Genomic DNA, 22608 nt, shown 5'->3' on the forward strand with positions numbered 1-22608 from the left:
TAAGAAAGGAGGCAGCGAGGTGGAACGAAGAGCGACGCCGCTCTTGCCTCTCCACCCAAATATTGGCGTGTGTCTGCAGGCCTGAGACCCCCCCCACACACACACTGGGCCCTCGGCCCACTCCAGACAGGAACAAAGACGCCTCGATGAGGCAGGGGGCCTGGAGGTTTTAAACCCCTGTGTGCCAGAACTGATCAATATGAACCTTCTGGTCTGTGCAGATCTGATCTAACCCTGTAAAAAAACAGTCAACACTGCGTCCACTGGCGGGAGGAACTCTACTTTTATTTTGTACAGAGTAGAATGAGCATTAGAGAGTTAAGCAGCATGCAAAAGACTGATTGATTTAACTCCCTCATTAAATCACTAATGAATAGGTCAATGTCAATCTTCTGTTTTTCCTTCCTTTCTAACTGACCAATAATGCAAGTCCCTTGTAGCAACAGATTTACACTAATCATATCCAGCAGGTCATAGAGTACCTGCAATCTGCAGTAGCAGATAAGATGTGTTGCTCATTTTATTTGCTGTATCATTATTTTTACTGATATGTTCATATAACTTTGAGGCTGTATTACCCACCTTGTGTGTGATCATGTTTAATCAGCAAATCTTCAAGGTAAGATTTCCTGATTTCAATAGGAGATAAATAATTCTTTTTTCTTTTTTTTTGTATTTTGGAAATTAGGTTATATTTAGCACTTACAGTAAGAGAAATTTGTACTCATGTCCAAACCTTTTGGTTTGGTTTGATGTTTTTATAGTCCAGATTATTTAAATATGCGGTTTAGGCACCTTTAACTGAGTGTACTGAAAATACCAGCAGGGTCATTAAAGTTGGAGTCCAAACGAGAGGAGTCCTCATTCTCATGTAAATCTCTTCTGCTGCGAAGCAAACATCAATCCTCCTTTTTTGTAGTTTCTCCTTTTATTTCCTGTCTGCTTTGAGTTAAGTTCTTTTATTGTCCAGCGACAAGAACACACATCTGCCTAGAGTTACAGAATAAACGATTACACAACAATGCTGTCTCCTCTTTTAGTTTTCTGTGCCCACTCATCACCCCACCACCACCACAAACACACACACCTCACCGGTCAGCTGGGACTGGAGCAGCTCTGAGGTTTCAGAGTAAACAACATGTGAGACAGACAGACAGAGAGACAGACAGACAGACAATCTAACCACCAGAGCAAACGCAGAACCTGTCTGCACTCTGCTGTCTGAGCTGGAGATGAGTGTGTGTGTGTGTGTGTGTGTGTGTGTGTGAGGAGGGGGGCTCACACTAACAGAACTCTGCAGCTCCTGTACTGAATGTTTACTCGCTGCAGATCGAGCAGCTTGTTTATGTGTCTGAAAATCACATTTTCAGACACATAAACATTGTGTCTGAACACTCAAATTATTGTTATTGTTAAAAAATTGTTATTCTGAGCTTCATTTAGTATTTGATTTAGCTCATGATTTCCTTTTTGGAGCAGTTTTCTTTTGTTACTTCCTGATTCTGCACATCATCGTCAGACAGCTCACCTGCTCTGGGTTTGTCAGTATCTTGCCTCAGCATTTATCAAATCTAGTTTTCTGCTGCTCCTTCGTCAGATCTTTGTATTATTTTGCCTCTCCTTGTCAGTCTTAGTTGTTTAGTTTTTCCCAGTAATTAAAGATATGTATTTTTTTTTAGCTTAGAAGTTTATAGCTGAGATTCCACCACTTGTCCTCCTGATGCCTCCTTTGTGTTTTCATTTGGGTCTTATTTCCACAGTTCACCACCAAACCATAACAAGTCATCTGCAAATTAATCTTCAAAACTGTACTTTTGGGGGTTTTTTTCCCTCGTTCTCAGCAATCTGTCTCAAGTATGAAAACAATAAATAAAAAGTGTTCTGGTCGACAGGCCAACAAACCACAAGCTTGACTTTTTCACAAAACTGAGTACACAAAGGGCGGCCCAGCCTAGTTTCTGCTTCCCCTGCACAGAACCAGATGGGAAAAAACTCTAGCCTTTCTTGTTGCTGTAATAATAGTGAACACCATCCATTTCCATGGTAATTTGGTCCAAAGAGCCACTGCAGAACGATGGAGGAACTGCACGTGGAGTGCCCGAAGATCAAGGATCAGTTAAACAACATTAAAAATCAATCAGTTTTATTTATGATGTAAACTTTTTATGCATTTCTGAAAATAAAGGGTTAATTGGATCAATTTTGCAAAGAGGTGCTCAAATTGTGAGCTCTAATGGGCTGCAAATACACCACCTTGCAGACACAAGGATCCATCAGGGTCTGTTTCCACCACATTGTCCAGTTTGTGCTCCTCTAGTGAAGTTGTTTATGATCATTTTAAACTGTGGAGCACAAAACAGTCCCGAAAGAACTTTTATCCCATCCTAACTCGCCGACAATAAGATCAGAGCAACTAATCTGTTTTGGTTACAAAGCTTCTTGGGTTTTGTTTAGTTAGCTGCTTGTTAAATGTCACGTTATGTCTCTGTGTGAAATGACTTTTTTTTTTTTTAAATCACATTGTGTTTAGTTGCAGACAAGACCATCTGTATCCCTGGTTTTACATGATGTATATATATTTAAAAAAAACAACAACAACAATATACTGAAATATTACACATATATTTTGATTTAGACGTAAAATCTCAGTTGTTTGCAGAGGCCATCTGTTTCCCTCCCTTTCCTCAGTTCCTCCAGATTAATTTCACCACCTCTATTTCTGAGTCGATGTGCAGTGAGGTGCTGTGGTTCAGACAGAGGAGGAGAGAAATGTGAGCACGGTGACAGGAGAGTGCTTTCAGACTCGCCAAGACCCAGTCACTGAAATAGCTGTTTACACAATGGCGTAATTACCCAGTAAACTGCAGAGAGGAGAGGAGAGGAGAGGAGCTTTTCGGTTCTGGCAGATGAACAATGGATTTGGAAATCAAGAGAGTTGATTCTTCAGAGTTTGGGGCTTTGATGAGTTTTTTCTCTCTCCCTCTCTCTTTGTTGCTTTGCACTTAAATTCAAATCCAGCTGCTTTACTGGATGTTTGTAGACAGATTGAAACTGGAAGTTGTTACTAATTAGCTTTAAACTCAAAGACATCTCCTCCATAAACTTCTCCTGTACTGATATTTACATTTTATCACCTTTAATTATTTCAGCGTTCCTTATTTAATCTCCAAAGGTGAGGCAAGACACCTGCGACCAAATGAGACTGTGAGGCGTTAGACTGTAGATCAACCAGTCACCTTTTGGTTCCCTTCCTTCACCATTATAGATCAGAACAGCCTTCATCTCACTGCTGACAGCTCACCAAATATGAAATCCAGTTTTCTCACCGAGATACATTCAGTCCTCCACTTGAGGGAACAACTTCCCCCTAACACAAAGCTGGTAATATACACTATTTGTATAGAGAATCATGGTTCCAGACTTGCATATGTGCTAATTATCACCCCAGTTCATTTGCAGGAGGCTTTAAACGATGCAAGTCGGAGCTCTCAGCAAGATGGATCCAAAAGGCTACACTGTCCAACATGGACACCCTCTTGTAGTTCCTCCTAACTGACAAGCAGAGGAGGGCGATAATGAAACTTGCAAAAAAATAATCATTGGATAAACATCTACAACAGATTAACTTCTGGACAAAATGGCCACCACAGCTGATCAGCACTGGCCAACACAAAAAAGGCCATAACAGTGTGAAGATACTGAGATACAAACTGGTGTGGTAGTAGCTGAGAGTCACTTACACACTCTGAGCGTTACATCTCTCATGTAGTTTTCATTGGATGACTAAACAACTACAACTCTGTGTTTTCTCATCATGAGATCTTAGTCTGAAACTCTGTCATGAAAAGCGGCGGGCGACATCCATTCCTTCAAGAGATACAAGGCCTTTAATTACAGCAGTTCTTACTTTCTTTTAATAATGAGCAGCTCTGATGGATCTGAATGACTTTACATTTTCCTTAACTCCTTCTAATATTCTTTATGTACATACAGTATGATCTAAGGATTTTATATTAGTACTGAACTTGTGTTTCACTAAAGGAAGAAAAATATCTGCCACACTTTTGTAATAAATGCAGTGTGATGTGATGTTGTGAGGGGAAGCAGTGTTTTTTAATTTTCTTAATTTTCTTACAAACAAAGGAAGCAGGATGATTTGAAATATACGTTTTCTTTGTTGGAAGAGCCATTGTGAGATGCAGTCACATCACAAAGTCAACACGAGGACAATTTCATTCATGAGAAAAGCACACAAAGGCTTGGACCAACAACCCGAGCTGATGAGCACGGACTGTGGGCCGAGCAGAATCGAGCCAGCGGACATTCCAGACGAGCCTGGCATAACTTGGATTCATGTGGTACAAAAAGACGCTTTTCTCTCCCTCCATTGTCACAGAGCCGCTCTGAAGTCTTTTGTTCTGCGCCTGAACCAGTGATTTTCTTTTAAAACATAATTGCTGCTTCCTTTCACCTTCATTAATAAAACAGAGATTAAATCCCAGCTGAGTTGAAGGATTGGGGGGGTGGACGCGGTGTGGAAGGGGATGATAAGTTGCCTGAGGAGCCTCTGCGCGCACTCTCTCTCTCTCTGTCTGTCACACACACACACTTATAAAACCTCCTTCTCTTTACTTGCCCAATCAAAAGCTCCAAAAACTTCAAAAGCATCATCCACAGCTTGACGAGAGGGCCTTGAAGCTGGAGTCTGGCAGATGTAAACCCACCCTCTGGCTCCGACAGGCACTTTACTGAAAGTCACACCAAACAGAATTATGAAAATAAGCCACATGCTCGAGTGTGCGTGTGTGTGTGTGTGTGTGTAACGTCTGAGGCGGCCCCTTCTGTTGAGCCGTTTTCGGTTGACCAATGTGGATGAGATGTGACACTGAGGATGAATAATACAATAGAGAGATGATGCTCGGACGTGTCAGAAGCATCTGTCTCTGTCTGCAGCTGACGTGTGTCATCCTCCCTCCTCATTCAGAGCGGAGCGCAGAGGCTTACACAAAACTAATGAAGCAGATGCAAGCTGTATTAACACACACACACACACACACACACACACACTCCCTCCTCATGCATGCATGCACACATGCAGGGACAGACAAACAAGTGTTGGTCTGACTGAAGGAGGGGAGACGTGTGGCTGCACTGAGACCAGCGTCTCATCTCAGATTCCTAAAATTCCCCAAAGAGCCTTCCCTCTGCTGCTGAGTTTGGACTCAGAACAGGCCAGTCACTGCGAGCTGGAGCAAAATACTAAATGATTTATGATTAACCTGGGTACTGCTGGATGTTTGGCTCCTGGTTGTAAATGAACTGGAGAGGAGTTTGTTGTTACTTACACAGCAAAATTACAGGTAAAGGAGGAGGAGGAGGAGACTGGAAGAGATTTTCAGTGTGTGAACAATAGCCCCAGTCCTGCTTTTGTTGCAGAACCGGTCCTGGTGCAAGTTACATTAGATGACAGAGCTCTAACAGGAACTAATGTCACATTATCTCATTATCCTACTTAATTCACTTTAACACTCTGCCAAGGATCTTTGACGTGGTAATGGGTTGAAATGAGATCCAGGGATAAGGAAAAAGAAGGATAACAACATGCAGAATGTGCTCGAGTGGGTGTATTTCTCTTGTGTGCATGTGTGCGCACGCCCTGCAGTGAATTGGTAAACAGTTTCTGCTCTGTGGCAGAAGTTAAAGCCAGAGGTGATGAAAAATGGAGGTTTTAAGATGTGAAAAGAGTTCATGGGAAAATAAAAGGGCGTTTCGTTCAGGATAACGTTTTTTTTTTGCAATCCAGTCTTGGAGTAAAATGTGGGTATAAATCTGACATTAACACTAAATTATATCATTATGTGTTTCTGATACAAGCTCAGTTGCTTAAAACATGTATTTTAAAAACAGCAGGGGTGAAAAGGTTTATGACTGTACATTTAAATCCACTAAGCTCCGTCTTATTCTGGCGCTTGGTGTTGCAGCAGTTAGTGGCCTTTTGGTCTTTTGGCAGCTCCTTCCTGTTTTCGCTCCCCTCCGCTCCTCCCCCTTCCCTCCTTCAACAGCAGCCAGACAACCATCCAACTTGCCAGCTTCAGTGAGATGCTGCTGGCAACTCCTCAGCTCCAGCTCCTAAATCAGAGGAGCTGTGTTTAGATCCCCCCCGCGGAGCACATACGAGCGCCGCTCGTCCAAAATGAAAGACAGAAGTGCTGAAGAAGCTCTGCAGCAACGCTTGCTCCTGTTAGTCCATTTAGAGCTTGATTTGAATTCTTCTGGTTTGGCAGCCTTGCTGAACTGCCCAGTCTTTGAGCTACTAATATAAAAAAATAAAAATAAAGAAATACAAAGAGCTGGTTTGTAAGTTGCAATGCACTCAAGGAACAAATAAAAAAAGGCATGATATTTGACTCTAAACCGTCTGATTTAGAGGGAAAATGCTCCTTTTGATGAAGCTGAAAGGGTCTCAGTGGAGTAAAGCACCACTCCAGGCTATATTTTTGAACGAAACAACAAATCCTCACAGAGAACTTCTGAAGATCATGCAGGGGACTTTAAGTGCACCAGCAACAAAAGTGCATTTGTTTTGAAAGCTGCTCCCAGCTCCCCTTTACTCACTTTACATCCACTTTCAGTCACCATCTGTATTTTAGGCCTTCCTGCAGGCCTTAGGCTGCTTTTTACTCCGGTACACAAGCTTGTGTCTCTGCTGCTGCTTATTCCCAGTACACATATTCCTTTGACTTTCAAAAGCAAACTTGATGATAGCAAGAAACTTTTACACAAAGCTGCTGGGTCTTTCCAGGGAGGGAAAGACTCAGCAACTTAAATTACCCACGTCCTCTGACATAAAGAGAGTTTTCCATGCAAGCTGCCAGGAGGCTATTTACCTTGGCACCATACAGCATTTGACTTTGACCACCAAAAATGTGTTGGAGTGTGCATTAGTAAGAGAGAGTGTGTGTGTGTGTGAGAGAGAGGGAAGTTCTAATCCTTTGAAAATGCCACAGAGACCTCCCACACTGCTCGGTCCTGAACAATACTGCATCCTGAAACCCAGATGGAAAATACTCAAAGCTGTGGACAGCTGGATTGTAAAAACCTGAGGCAGTCGTTAATAATGACTAAACAGTAAAGAAAATGGCAAGATTTATAGTCACTGATCACACACGGCATTGAACCTGGTGACAAGAAGGCTTAGACGGTAACAAAGATTATCTTGTCTCAAAGGCACCTATCAGAGGTTGTGATGTATTAGCCGACAGTCTATATAGTCAACTGGTGAATTGGCAACAGAGTCGTGGCCATTCATGGATCACTGCTCTTGCCTGTGTGGTCCAAGCACACAGAAGAGCTACTGTAGCACAAACAACTGAAAACCTTTAGTGCTGCTGTGACTGAAAGGGACACAGCAGCTGCAGACCAATCAGAGTGTCCATAGTGACTCGTTTCCACGGCAAAAAGCCCCCCAGAATAGGCACCAGAGCATCAGAGACCGACTGTAAGGAGGAAGGTAAACTGAGGAGTCATCTTGATTCTGATTAGGATGATTCTTACTGTTTATATGAGTGAACAATAAGATCTGATCTGAAAGCAGTGTGACTGATGTGCGTCTGCATGCGCGCCTCGTGTTCCTTTGGCAGCACTACTCTCCTGCTCTTCAACCATTTAACAAACACTCTTACCAGAAAGCACCGCTGTAAAAAGCCAGAGAAGAGCTGCTAATTAAACCAGATATAACACTGACATGGATAAATCTGTTGGAACCCTTCCACAATAATAACAAAGAAAGAAAACAAAAAACAAAAACACAACTGATGTGATGGGCCAAAAACATCCAGTTATGTCTCATTTGTCCAGAAACTTTGGCGCTTATCAACATACATTTTGATAAATTCCTGTCTGTCTTTTTTGTGTTTTGCTGCCAATAGAGGAGCCCTCCTGGAGCACATTATGATTATAACGTGGCGGACTGTGCAGTCAGAAAATAACGTACCCCGACTTTGGTGTTAAGCTTGAATTGACTCTTTTTCTACCATCCGTCTGAACCTGGGGCTGCATTTACTCTTGCGTCCACGCCCTGGGAGGTTGACTACAGTCCCATGAACCTAATTAATATTGGCAAATCATCTGTTTGTGTCATTGTGAAGAAATGACACTGATATTATTTTCCCATCGCTCAAACAATAAGGACACAGTTGAATGTGACCTACTGTGAATGTATCCTGTAGTTAAATATGAGCTGAATGTTTGGCTGAAATAAACAAACATCAGATCGGTGTTGTTTTTTTTCCCACGCTGCTGCCCTGGGAAATATTTCCCTGTATCATAGACCAAACATTGTTTCAAAGCAGGTAGATTTGTTTTGGTACACTTCAAACAGATAATCTACCACGAGAAGGCGGCGTCAACTCTTCTGTGGAACAGGCTCGTGTGTCACAGCGGAGGCTTTTCATCGCCTCCTGAGCAAACGGAGTCAGCAGCCGTGCACGCGGGAGCAAAACCGGCCCGACAGGACCGTTGTCGAGCTACAGCTGACTCAAAACCAGCACAAAGGGGAAGTCAGCACTGAGCACACTTCCTTTATCATCCATCTTTTCACTTCACCTGAGGGACCTCTTCAGACTTAACAATGGTAGTCCACCTGATCTGAGCTCTACCAGGCTTCATCGTTCTCAGTAGATCCCCCCCCCCCAAACAGGAACTTCCTTTTGTTTATGGGAGATAAGAGATCAGTTGAGCAGGAAGGAGGATTGATTCTCATTCATGCAAACCAAACTATCAGACTCCATGTGAAAATATCTGCAGTAACATGTTAATATTCAGTAAGCACAGACACACGAGGTTGCAGGCCTGTGCTGTTCTGCTCTTCATCACTGATAACGCCACCTGAAATACTCCAAATACCTCGACCTGCTCAAGCGTTTGATACCAGAGCAGCCAGAGAGGTTATGTAAGCAGAGTCTGAAGCAGAGACAGGCTTTACTGCAGATATCTTCCTCTTATCACCCTGCCCCCCCCCCCCAAAAAAAAAAGAGACAGATACAGTTCCCATGTCAGCCAGGAGCAACAAAACAACACAGAAATGCACAAATCTGGTCTTTTTTTTTTACTGATGTTTCTCCAACTTTTGCTGTCAAATAGTTGATGGAATTTTTTTTTTTTTTTTAGAAATTAGAAGTTCTGCGTCCTAGACTGACTTTTGAAACTCCTTGATCCCTTGTGACAAAAATGAACATTAAACATTTTCCCTTTTCTTTTCTCTGACCATTTATGTCATGACCCCAACTCCAAAAAAGTTGGGATGTGGTGTAAAATATGAAAAAAAACCCCAGATTGGAATGATTTGCTGCTCTAATAAATCCCCATTTTATTCACAGCAGAATATAGTAAACATTTCAATGTTTAAACTACGAAACTGTACTAATTTTTTTTTTAAAAAGGAGGTAATTTTGAATTTGATGGCAGCAACACATCTCAAAATGTTTGGACGGGTCCGTGTATATGACTGTGGAGCATCCTCTCTTCTTTTAATTGTAAACATCCAGGAAGAAGAAAAATAATGTTAACATCTGTACTGTAACTTAAATCTCAAAATAAGAAAGGAGAAACAAAATTTTTGGTTTCTGTTAATAAACCCAGCACTTCTTTAAGAAGGAACCCTGATGGCTTCAATCAGATTAAAACAGGCAACACTTTGAGGCTAAAAACCAAACAAAACAACCGGTGAGAGAGAGTCAATCAAACTCAAATTTGTCTCAGCGTTTTATGATGTTTGTCTGCACGTCTGGCTCTGAGGGGAGTCTATTTGTTCAACTCTGCGGCAGGAGAAGCCAAAGTTGTGGACTTCCTGCAAACTGCATCACATAAAAACGCCTCAGAGCAGCGATTAGGCCGAGCTGAGGTGCGTACCGAGACCCTGGACGAGATGAGAAGAGACGGGGAGAGACGACACCGGCAGAGAAGTGGAAAGAATGAGACAGAAATAAAGACGCAGAGGGGCGGCAGGGAGGAGGAATAATTGTTGAGAGGAGACAAGAGGGAAGCCACTAATGACAGCAGACATTAAAAAAGTGGCCACTGCTGGAGCGTCTGCCCTGCCAGGATGACAATAAGGCAGGAAGCAGCAGCCTCACTGTTCGGGAGGTTTACAGAGGGGCTGGACGGCCTCAACCACAGCGCCTGAAAATAGAGCTTTGTCTGCGTGGAGGCTGTTATTAGGCCGTCTAACCACGGGGGTCAGTAACACCCCCAACTGCACCTCCAACACACTGGGGAGCCAGGAGTCGACTGATTGGGTGGTCTGGATTATTTTGATAAGAACATCAATAATAAAGGCAGAGTTATGTTCCAGTGGAAATTAATTCACTTCCAAGTTTTAAACAAAAACAAAATTAATAAAAGTCAGACTCAAAAGAATAATTTCAAGGTTTTTTTTTATTACTAAATTTTTCTAAGGCAGCAGTTTGTGCTCACAGGTCTCTAATGCGGTGCAGTGAAGAAAACAAAACAAAGGTACAAAAAAGAATGATCACTTTAGCTGTGTGCTACAGACGTCAGCAGACAAATAACTGTAAATAAAAAAGGTTTACAGACATTAACAAGTATTATAATCATTCATTTTCCCCTTCAAGTATGCTACTATCCAAAGTGACTAGTGTAAAATTGGCGGAGGAAATAAAATAAGCTTGTGATTATTTACACGCTACAGGTCCAGGAAGTGTGTGTGAGGGGAAAAAAAAAAAAAAGGAAACAAAATGTTTCCGCTGTTTTTGCTGCACACACAGAAATACACACGTACAGTAAATACACACAGACAGTGATGAGACTGACAGGCTTCTGAATTATACAACAGCTTCACACACATTGAGCATTTCAGTGCAGCGATGCGACATTTAAGACTTCATCTGATGAAAACGGCAGCACACACAAATACACACATACACAGGCACACCTCGTCCACCTGCTGAGGTTTGAGAAAAGTCTGGAGCAGGACTAAAGTGCTCGTTCACCAGTTTTCCTGTCGTATAATCCCCCCTCTGAAACGACTCCATCCTGGACATCTACATCCCAGCTTTCCTCTACAGGACATGTTCGACAGCTGAAACAAACAAGGATCTGTTGGCATGAAGTTAAAACGTCACAACATCAACGGTTTAAGTTTCTCAGGCCACAAAGAAGCTGGATTTATTTGTCCGCCCGCGAGTATATGAGCACATATACACAGTCCATTAACGCTAATCTTCTACAGCTGGATGAATAATCAAAGCTCGACACACACCGTAAGTGTGTGTTTAGTATTGTGAGCCTGGATGATCAACATTCACACCCTGCTCGTTTACAGCCCTGTAATCTGACAGTGAGGAAACAAACCAGATCTGACGCAGGCCGTGAGCTGGACTACAATAAGTCCGGTTGTTCTGGACACTCCCTGAAGGATAAACCGCCTCATGGATGACCACACAACCGGCACAGCGTCCTTTATCCTCCATGTAAAAAGCTGAATGTGTCTTTGGTTTAAAACCACCGAAACAAAGCGGACAATTACGCCGGGACCGCTGCATAATCTTTGTGAAACATCACGTCCGTGATTCGGATAGACGGTGCGCCTCGACTTCAGTGCAACAACTTAAACACACGTTAGGAGATTAAAAATATCCACCTTCAATTTCAGTCAGTTTTACAGCAACAAACGATTATGGTTCATCGAATGCCAAAAGGCTCACTGGACTCTACAGACAGTACACACCAGTTTGTGTGTTTTATGCATATCCAAACAAACATCTGCTTGATTTTTTTTTTCACATCTTAATTCATGTCAAGTCTCCGCTAGAACAGAATGTGTAGGACGAGGGCGACTAATGCCAAAGAGGTACCGGTATGTACAACAATATACATGACAAACTAAAACTTCAGATTTAACCTTTCAGTCATTCTCGCTGCTGGACAGCCCGTCAGGTACCGCTTTTTTGTTTTTCTCTTTTTGAGTTTTAAGATCCAGCTCATAAAAAGTCACCTACAATCAATAAAACAAACAGTTGATGGGGGGCCCTCATGTTAAAAGTGACACCCAGGCAGCAGAAACGCACCTTCGGTTTGCAGATTTAATATCCTGCAAAGACGTCAGGTATGTGATGGGAGTTCCAGCGAAACACGCTTTCACAAACCACAACTTGTCAATCACATTAAAAAAGGACAGCTGCAGGACAAACCGCAGCTCTGCTTTTACTTCGCTGGTCTCTATTCAGTCGAGGGGTTAGAAAATAAGGACGCTTGATGTTTTTACTTCTGTTTCTCTTCAGGTACTCAGTGCTAATTTCCTTCCGCTAACTGCGAAAGTTAGACGACAAACAACAGAATAACCGGTTTGTTTCATTGCCCGTAGTCTGTTGCCATTTAATTATTTCCTTTCTGAGACGAGAAATTGCCCCCAAGTTATGTACTGTTTCATAAAGATGGTTTTCTTTTTGGGAAACTGCATCTCAGAAGAGAAAATCAAGGCCTTTAAGGGTAGTATTTGACTGGGCTGTGACTGTGAGAGACTAGTTTGTGAATTAATATTGTGTGAAAAATGAAAAGTTACTGTTGTAGTTTCACTGAATTTGCAACCAGGTGACCAGGGAGCCGTGTGGGCGCGCTTCGAGAGGCCAGCTGTTTGCTGAGCACGTTCAAAATTCAAGAGACGAGTCAGCAGCCCAGTGAGATACCGCCTTCATCAGGTCAGATCTGGCCAGGATTAACAGGTTCTCTAGAAAAGACATTAAAACACAGAGGCCACTTCAGTTTAAAAAAAACAAACATTTTTTGCGGATTTTTAGAGCGAAACACTTGAGCTACAAAAAGCTAAGGGACATAGCTGCAGGAAGAAAACTATATTTTACTTCTTTTTTTTTCCACAGGGCAAAAAAATTGTTTTTTTTTTGCTTGTATTTCTTGGTATATTTGAAAAAAATTGTCGAAACTCTCTTTTAAGTGAAATAAAGTAAAAGTACAGAGACCTTTCACAGCCAGCAGCAACAGTACCGTTTCAGCGTTTTTCCAACAAGCACGATCAGGACAAGTACCGCAAAGAAAAGGAACTCGAGCTTCACAATATCGACAGCTGTACAATCACATTTTACAATATATGTTTTTCCCCCCCAGAAAAGTTCCTTCATTAGTTCGGAGTATTTTACAAATGAAACTTCAGAGCCGAATCACTTCTGTTCAAGAGTTTCATGCTTCAGGTCCAGCAGAAGTGCACAGAAACTGCACTCATCCTCTTCATCACTACTTTGTTAAAAAAAACAAAAAAAAACATCTCCACCATGCTCCTTTCAGTCACACCCCTTCACCTCCTCTGACTTGTGTCTTTGGATTAATAAAACTTCATTTCTATAAAAAATAATAATAAAAAAACATTCTACAGGACACCCTTGTTTGACCCCAGGCTTCCACCCTATAATTAAAAGTTTAGATATAAAACTAAAAATTAAATAAAACATTATAAGCAGTTTAAATACAAATATGAAGCTGTTAAAAAAAGCACATTCTTTATTTGAGCCACTGCAGCTCTTCTCTAATAAACCTGCAGCTTTGTACAGATAGTTAAACTGTGCCGCTTGTGAAAAGTTGCTCCTTTTGTCGAGGCTTATGGCTGATCAGGGATCAGTAACCGGCCCTGTACCTGCGTCTGTTTTAGAGTCGCCGCTTGTTTCAGCAAACGGGGTTTAAAAAAATATAACGTCCTCCTTATTGGGGTCTTCCGTAGGGATGGCGTAAGGAGGCGGTTTGTTGTGGCTGAGCCCGTGGACGTTCTGCACGTGGGGCTGGAACTGGAGGGGGTCGGCGCCCTGAGAGTGGGGAGGATGGGAATGCGTGGTCGGCATGGGGGGCTTGTGCACATTAGGGGGGTGGGCGGAGCTGATGGAGGAGGTGAGCTGAGCGTCTAGTCCGGCGATGTCTGGAGGACTCAGCTGATCTGTCAGAAACAGAAAAGGAAAAAGTCATTAGGGAACAAAGGATCACTTAAGAAATGACAAGCGGAACATTTGCGAGTAGCTGCTGCTCAGAACAGCTGGATTATTTATCCAAACTGCAATCACTCACACAAACTCTCACCCATGGTTTTTGTGTCGGAGGTAATTGTCAGAGAGCGGGATTAAAACGTCAGCAGCAGAGCCGGCTATTAATCAAAGGGAAGCGTGTGAAATTGATAGGTGTTTACACAGGGCGAGGCCAGCGTGAAGCTCCACGGAGGAATGTCAGCGGGTGGGGTCAGCTTTGCCCAGGTAAGGAATGTAAAGCCGTGTTTCTGTTCGTGGGAACTAATATTTAAAAATCGCAGCAGGCAAACAGACGAAAGTGGCTCACGCTCAGGTTTGTCCAGATCAGGCGATGTGTTCAGGAAGATACCTGTGTGGTGATGAAGAGAGAGGCACTGAGGAGGGGGCTGCTGATGGGGGCTGATGGAGCGCTTGGCCTTCAGGATGTTGTCCTCTTTGGAGGAGAGTTTCAGGGGGAGCATCTGCTTCATATCCACTGAGGCTGAGAGGAGAGGGTTAGAAAGAGAGAGGACAGACACGAAAAGAGTCAGGGGAGGGATTTAATTGGAATATTAGATTGCACTGAAGCTCTACAGCAGGGCACTATCTGATAAATCAGTGGGTTTAACCCAATTTAGACAGCTAATAAGAGTAATCTGCTCAGACAAAGAGCAGTAAGCAGGAAAAACTTTCATAGAATTCAAATAAATCTCCTGTAGACACATTAATGATGCCGTTTTTATTAGTCTGTTTTAAAACTCTTAGTAGGCATCAGATTCACTTCAGAAAACTGCTTAAAGGAAGCAAAAAAAGAGAGTGGAAACAAAGATGTAAGTCTTTGAGCGTGACCCAGAACAAGCACAGACAAGCATGAAGGCATCTCCTAACATTCTTTGCTGCATATTTGGTCTCATTTCAAATAACAACAACAACAACTCAAAACTTGTTTGTCTTTGTGGTAAACATGGATGTTTCCCAGAAGGTGTTTGGTTGTTGCCAAACCAAACAACCAAATACGAGTGCAGGGAGCAAACAGATTTTTATCTTTGTGCCGTCCTCACCGGTGCTGTCGGTGCGATGCGACACTTTGCCGCCCTTCCCCCCCTTTCCTTTGCCACAGTTGATGGCTGCCAGTTTGGTGGGGATCTGCTGCTGCACCCCCACCGTTTTGTGCTGCTGGTTGGTGGTGCTGAAGAGATGGAGCGGCACCTCCGTCTTCAGCGGCAGAGTGGAGGAGCCCGCCTCCCGCCGCGGAGTCACCTCGGGGCGCTCGGGGTAGTCGGCCGGCGCGACGGACAGGCTGGTACGCCCCAAGGGCTTATGGGACAGCGGCAAGTCGGCCACGCCGGTGGGGCCGGAGAGGAGCTCTCCGTTTAAACTGCCAGACAGAGGAGCCACCTTAAAAAGAGAAAAGACTGCGGATTAATTGCTGACGTGGTGATAACCTTGATTTTGTAGCTTTTAAGACTTCAAATTCTGCATTTCACTTCAAAGACTTGCTTCCCAGCTCCGGTCTGTAATTATTTGTGTCTGTGGTCTGAGTTGGTTTGGAATCAGAGCTGTGGAACATCATGTTTGCATTTTTATTTATTTATTTTTTTTAATCATAACCAGCCTGCACAGACAGCATGCATTTATTTTTAAGGTTTAAAACAAAACTTCTTCAGACAATAAATCAGCCGAGTGAAGCCATCCCATTACAGACACACAATCGCTTTAAAGCAGAGTATTTATGGGCCTAAAGAGGGAATGAGAAACACAAGGTTTTCCTGCTGAGCATGCATTCTGAGCAGGCCTTTGATATTTTGTCTTCAACTTACAGAAGCTTTAAGGACATTATATGTGCACGTACAAAACCAGAAACATAAAACCACTAATGGTTCGTGTGCACATAAAGGTGTGTCAAACAAAACAGATGGGTCAGTAGGACAAATACAGCTCTCATGACATCAGGAGACAAAAGACAGGGACTGCATTGTTTGCAAAAATCACTAGAATGAATCAAAGAGCCTCGAGAAATCAAGTCAGCCATCAGGATTCATCCACACAGAGTCCTTGTTGTTTGTTTTAGTAATCCTGCGTGTTGGATTACAAGAACTAGAAGAGGCCTCCTACAGGTGCAACAACACTGATCTCATAACGTCGCAGCAGGATATTTATCCTTCTTTAAAGGAAGGCATCAATATGTAACATAAAATTGGAAACTTTTTGACCATTTTATCTTCTAAAAGGCCGGTCCAGAACAGATGCTTGGCTTCATCGTCGAACCAACAATAACTTCTCATGAACTAAAACTCGTCAACATCTGAATGCAGTTTGCCGATTTCAGCTCAGCTTTTCTTAAAATCTCCACCGTGAAACCGGCTGACAAACCGAGCTCTCTGGGCTCGAGTACATTAAACTTCCTCTCAAACACGCTTTCCCCTCTGTGCTTCGATAAGAACAGAGAGGGCTGCCACTAGGATCTTACTGGAACTGTTTATGATTGAATAGAATGGTAATGCAAATAAACGTTTATTTCCAAAATAAATTGCTAAACTGGTCCCGACCACATATAGGCCGTCTGTCTCAGTGGAATCAATTTCTCTGATTCGAGGCCCACGTTCAACATGACCGATGACGACTTTGTAAGCGTGTGTTTCCTCCAGCTGGAACCACAAAGCAGAACGTGATGATTTCAGTCAGACGGAGGCGCTTCTGTGAGAAGAATCCATATGTCCTTCCCCCGACGCTGCCTTCCTCCTTTCCCTCCATCATTTCTCATCTTTCAGCACTCAATCATCTTAACACACAGATGTTCAGCTGTTCCTGGAACCAGGCGATCAGTCTCAGTGACACAAAGAAGCAGGTATCCGGGTCACCGAAGCGTGCACAAAGAGATCTGACTGACAACACAAACTATTAGCATTCACCGCCTTCCAGAGGTCTTTGGTAATAACAGGTTTGCACTAGTTAATTATACAGCCAGGTTGCCTCCATCCTGACCACTAACTGGATCATGTATATCTTTACTAACACTGAACAATACGTTGCCTTGGAGAAAATCACCCGAAGGCAAATACAAGTTGTTTGGTTCTGCTGCTACTCTGCAGAGCACGCCAATCATCTCTGCAGGGCTACACGCTGCACACAGACTCTTCTGTATTTGTTAAATACCCAGAATCCTTCACTCTGCGAGGGGTGAGGTGGACGCAAACGTGCCACCGCGTCCCCGGCCAAACTCTCACCTGAATGTGGAATAACTCGACTTGTTTTTTTATGGGTCATCTGCAGCTCTGATCTGGGCTGAATTAACAAGATTAGAGAACGAGGCGAGCTAAACACGTCTAATCCAAAAGTCAAACAGAGTTTAAGTCATGACACGATTCATAAATGAGAGGATTACTCTGCGTAAACATGGTTATAATTAGAAACAATTAGGTACATTTGAGCAATTATTCAGCTAAAAATATTTTAGAAATTGTTTTAGAAACTGATGAATCCCCTAAATTACAAATGAAAGGAAATGATTAACCTGTGAAGGCACAGACGGGGGACGTTTTGACAATTTTCTAGACTCTTTTTTGCTCAAATTCTCGTTTTTAGGAACACTGAAAATAAAAATGCATGCCTACTCACATTTGGTAGTAACCGTTTTATTGTTTTATGGTCTTAAGGAGAAACAAAGAATAGAGTTATTTAGAAAAATCTCAAAAAGTCTGCTCACTGGCTGGGGTTAGGGCCTAGTTTCTTCCTTTTAGGTGTTTTTAATTAAACTGACTGTATTTCCATACAAATCCCTACCTGTAACCTTGACAATGTGCACATTTTACGAGCTTATACTCACAGGACTATTATGCAACTTGACACATGTCTCTATTCTGGGTCTCTATTCTGGGTCACAGCCGAAAGAATCCACGAGGCCGAACAAGATCAGAAGAGATAAGAGATGAAAGAAAAGTTCCCCTGAAATGCAGACGAGTTGCAACTCGCACAGCTATTACTTAAACATCCACATCTGTGCAGAAACAAACACACAGTCGTTTGAGTTTCTTTTCACAAGGTCTAATTATAGCTCTGCAGGTTTGCTGATGAGTCTTAATTTCAGGCGGCGATGATTAAATGTCAAGTGATATCAGGCTGGCTCAGAGCCTGGAACAGACTGTGAGGTTTACAGTTAATGAAAAGTCAGTTTGATGCCGTTTGATGCAAACCACTTCCAGATCCACCAAAACCGCAGCCGAGAAAGTCCCTCAGTACAGCATCAAGGATAGAGCTGCAGCCCATACATGAGGAAAGGTGGCGTCTCACTGGACTGGGACGGTTTGAGACCAGCCTGCAGCTCATAGATGTGAGAAAAAAAGCCAAATTTTTTGTTGTAATCGCACTGAATTCTGAGCGTTTGAGCCCAAATTACGAGTGAGCCATGCAGCTGTGTTTAGAGCAGCCAATTTTTGTAAATTATCACCTATTTTCTTTCTCCGTATGGTACCCACCTTGGCAGCCTCCCCCGTGTTTATGATTTAATCCAATGGAGTACACTTAGATAGGCAGATCTGGACCAGTTGTTAAAATAATCATTCATCAGCTGTGGGGGTTTTAGACCTGAATATTCAGGGCTGCAGCCTTATAAACGTAAACTGAGACAGTTTGAGAAGCTTGCAACGACTCAGTGACTATTTTGAGAGGAAATTTATCACACAAATCTTCTGCACATTTAAAATTCAAGTGACAAGACTACAAGCCTCTGTGTCTCACATCAGGAAATTGAGAACCCAAGCAAATGTTTCAAGCCATTCTCGAAGGCCGTTCGCCAACTACAGACTTTTTGGTGAAACCAGGCGGTCCTTGGTTTTGGGAGGCTATCAAAGCTACATCGTTTCTGGGGCAACAGGTCAAGATGCGAAAGGACAAGTCAGTCATTGAAATTGTTACGCAACATGAAACATACGGTTATCGCACAGAGGATGGTATTATAGTAAACAACATTCAAGCAGAGATGACGCGAAGACGCATGCTTCAGCTGCACCGATAAACAGCTCAGTGGTCATCACAAACCCGAGACAGCGACTCATCGTGGTAACATGTTTTGTCCTTCTTTGTGGGATCATTATTGAGAGTAAACATATCATTACATGCGTTTTATTTAGGTTCCTGGTGACAGTCATGTGTGAGTCAGAAGCGCAGCTGTTACTGTTAATGTCCTGACCTTATCGGTCTACGGTTTTGTTTTTGTTTGGTACAAAGACAAAGTCTGTAACAAAGTTAAACCCTGTAAAAACTAGGATTTCCTTCAGGTTGTGACAGAGAGACAAACAGTGAAACAATGACTGGGTGACACAAGCCTCTGGAGACGCTCAAAGCTCCTATTGGGCAACTTTCCTATGACTCCTTTAACGGACCTGTTAACACCAGGCATGAAATTACAGTCAGCGGATCTTAAAACTCCTCTCCCATGAAATTCACAAACAATGGCCCGCATTGTGCCGCAAGGACAGAGAGACAGATGAAAGAAAGGACATATGGAAAAAGGAAGCAGGAAAAGCAAAGTGAAGACAGATTGAATCTTTGATAAGATGGATTCCTCAGTTAAGTGCTTTTATAAATATAATTGTAGCTTATATATAGAAGCCTTTTTATCTCTTGCTCCCATCTATGATTATGATGCAAGTTGCACAAGTGGAAATAGATGCTTTCATGTTGATGTCAATAGTGGAAAACTTTTGTCCAAGCAGACGTTATATTAAAGGTCACTATTGATTTGTGACGCTCACCGCTGTCTACCCATCATGCTGCAGAATGAGCTACATGGTAATGTAAGGACTGACTTGGACCAAAGTGTGTGCAAAGAAGGAGAAGAAGAGAAGGAGGATACCAATATTTCAAAGAGATTACTAGTTTTGGAGTTACGGTTCCCATCGTGTGATGTGAAAGCTGCTCTGAAATGGACAGACTGGCCTAAAGAGGGGTGCAAGAAAGAAGAGGATGGACGGCACAAACTGAGTGCTGTTGATTCTTACACTGTTACACTTAATTTGTCTTTGGTTTATCAGAAAATATTGCATTTAGTTAAACTGAGATTTGTCTTCTTGACAAAAGGTTTCCACGACTACAGGCTCCCCACCTCAATAGTCTTCCTCTTTAACTTTTTCAGGTTTTCCAGGCGTTCCTTCTCTTTCTCGACAGCTCTGGTGGACTCCCTCAGTCTCTCCAAGTCCTGCTGGTACGTCTCTCTCTGCAAGTCCAGCTCTTCTTTCTCCTTTGCCAGCTGCTCCTGTATTAAAAAAAAACAAACAATAATTTAGATTTTACGATCTTTGCATCATTAAACTTATTTCTACAGCGTTAAAGTATCATGAAGGTGGTCACCTCAAGCCGCCTGCACTCCTCCTCTCTCTGTTGTAGCCTGGCCTCTGTAACCTCCACTTGGTGGCGGTGCCTCTCCCGCTCCTTCTCCCAGCGCTGCTGCTCCTGTCTGTGCTGAGACTGCAGCTTGTGCAAGGTGGCCAGCTCCTCTCTCTGCAGGGCCAGAGTCCGCTGCTTCTCCTGCTCCAGAAGCACGTTCCCCCTGTGACGGCCCGGCAACGACACCCGCTCCGTCAGCGAGGCCCGCTGCAGCTCAATCTGACTGTCCTGCTGTGATACGATGGCCTGAGGATGGAGGAGAGAAACAGATGCCATTTGCAACTAAATATTGTCGCCAGTTTTGTCAAAGAGTTGATGATTGTAATCAGTATGTACAACATATAAGTGAGGACGGGACTTCTTTACCTGCAGACTGTAAAGCCTCTGGGAGAGCATCAACACTCTGTCAAAGAACTAGATTGCCAAAAAAAGGACAAGTTTTAATAATTTAAAATATGAATACTTTAATGAAAATAACACAACTGACTGAATTGCTGAAGGCGTGAAAACAAGATAAAAATCCAGCGGTGATGCAAGGTGACATGAGATGAAAAACAAAATACCTCGGCTTCAGGAAACGAGTTGGACCAGATGCGGTTCCATCGAGGAGGAGAGCAGCAGCTCTCATCAGCCTGAGCATAAACAAGTCAGAGACACAGAAAGTCCAACAAAACGTGATTACGATTCAGTGACGGTATATTAAAACAAAAAAAACAGAAGAATGGAGCATATAATATTATGTAGTTAATATTTTTCACTGTTAAATTAGCTTATTTTGAGCAAGAAAAAGAGAATAATGCACAAAATGTATGTGAACCCCTCCACAGGACTGTAACTCAGGTATGCTAAGAACACTGCCAAAGACTCAATGTAACCCTGGCCTTGTTGCTCACACACTGCTTACTTCATTGTTATATTTAGCCTGTGGGATTATTCTCAAGAACTGGGATTTACTGGAATTATCTTAAACGTTCTGAGAGCAACATTTATCAAGGTTTCATCTGTTTTCAAACAAATGTAGAAACCTGCATGAACAGCATTCCAGTAAAACGTGAGGACGTGGAAACTTTACAGATGACTTGGTAGTTTTTGTTTTGACTATTTACAGGAAATAACAGTGTGACTCATCCCCCCAGGTGCACAGAACGCGTTCGTGTGACTGCAGAGCCCCTACCGTCTGCTCCAGAGTGTGGCTGCCACAGAGGTCTTTGAGCTGGGGGTCCGAGCTGGCTCTCTGGCTTCGGTCTCGGTTTCTGGACTCGCCAGAGAAGCTCTTCTTCACGCTGCCATCTGGCACAGACACAAACACATGTAGATGCACCGAAACATAAACAGAAGGGACAAAAAAAACTCACTGGAATACACAAACATTCATAAAAAAAACCTACATATTTAAACACGTATAATCATGTAGGTACTGTGTGTAAAACCCATCCACAGCTCCTTTTATTTGGTTTGCTTCATAGTTTATAGAAAACTTGACCAATAAATGCAACAAGATTGTTTTTTAATTAGATGGTAGACCTTCTTGAAGTATTTAGAGGACTCACTCTTAATGAAGATGGTGGAGCCGCTGTCATAGCCCCCAAAGGTGTCTGCTCGTCTGGGCAGGACCCCAGAACCACCACCTTCCTCCATCCGAGAGGGTTGAGCCTCCTCCCTCACGCCAGACTGTAGCAAGTTCTGCAGGTTCTCAACTAAGATTAAAAAAAAAAAAAAAAAGATGAGAAGTCTCTTAACAGCGGAAAGAAGAGCTGCAGTAAATAATATGTGAACATAAAGCAGAATGTATTTGTGAACCTGGTGCAGATGCACATTATTGTGCAGCATCATCCTACCCTCAGTGATGGCTCCTTTGAGCAGGGTCTCCCCCTGCTGGAGGTCCGAGGTGTCTCCTCGCAGCAGCAGCCTGGACCGCGAGGCTGCGTCCTCCAGGCCTGACACTGACTCTGCCAGCTCTGCGAACAGCTGCAGCTTCTCAGTAAGAGCCTGCACGATCACAGTGTCCTTCTGGCTCAGCCGCTCTACAGCAAGAAAGAGTTCCCAAAAGTCGAGCCTCAAAAAGTGATCAGAATTTAAAATGTGCGTTTTTTTTTTTTGTTTTTTTATCTAGAGGATCTATACAGCAAAATTATTTTTAGGAGCAAAACATCTGCATCCTAAAACTACTTTGATTCAGTCAAGCATTTTTAGACAACGGCAT

General features: G+C 42.9%; 1 protein-coding gene across 2 annotated transcripts in view; it reads right to left on the minus strand.

Annotated features, from left to right (window-relative positions):
* Positions 1-10416: 10416 nt before the first annotated feature.
* Positions 10417-22608, minus strand: part of arhgef18b (rho/rac guanine nucleotide exchange factor (GEF) 18b) — a 38785-nt gene continuing 26593 nt past the window's right edge. For both annotated transcript variants that reach the window (XM_017406992.3, XM_017406993.3), the window contains 10 exons: positions 22244-22429; positions 21956-22102; positions 21580-21695; positions 20969-21037; positions 20772-20819; positions 20370-20651; positions 20125-20274; positions 15083-15419; positions 14392-14523; positions 10417-13957 (listed from right to left, as the gene is read on the minus strand). In XM_017406992.3, the coding sequence (XP_017262481.3) occupies positions 13707-13957; positions 14392-14523; positions 15083-15419; positions 20125-20274; positions 20370-20651; positions 20772-20819; positions 20969-21037; positions 21580-21695; positions 21956-22102; positions 22244-22429 (1718 nt within the window). In that variant the 3' untranslated portion in view covers positions 10417-13706. The remainder of the gene's footprint in view (positions 13958-14391; positions 14524-15082; positions 15420-20124; positions 20275-20369; positions 20652-20771; positions 20820-20968; positions 21038-21579; positions 21696-21955; positions 22103-22243; positions 22430-22608) is intronic.

This window comes from Kryptolebias marmoratus, linkage group LG24, assembly GCF_001649575.2.
Source record: "Kryptolebias marmoratus isolate JLee-2015 linkage group LG24, ASM164957v2, whole genome shotgun sequence".
NCBI classification, from domain to species: Eukaryota; Metazoa; Chordata; class Actinopteri; order Cyprinodontiformes; family Rivulidae; genus Kryptolebias; species Kryptolebias marmoratus.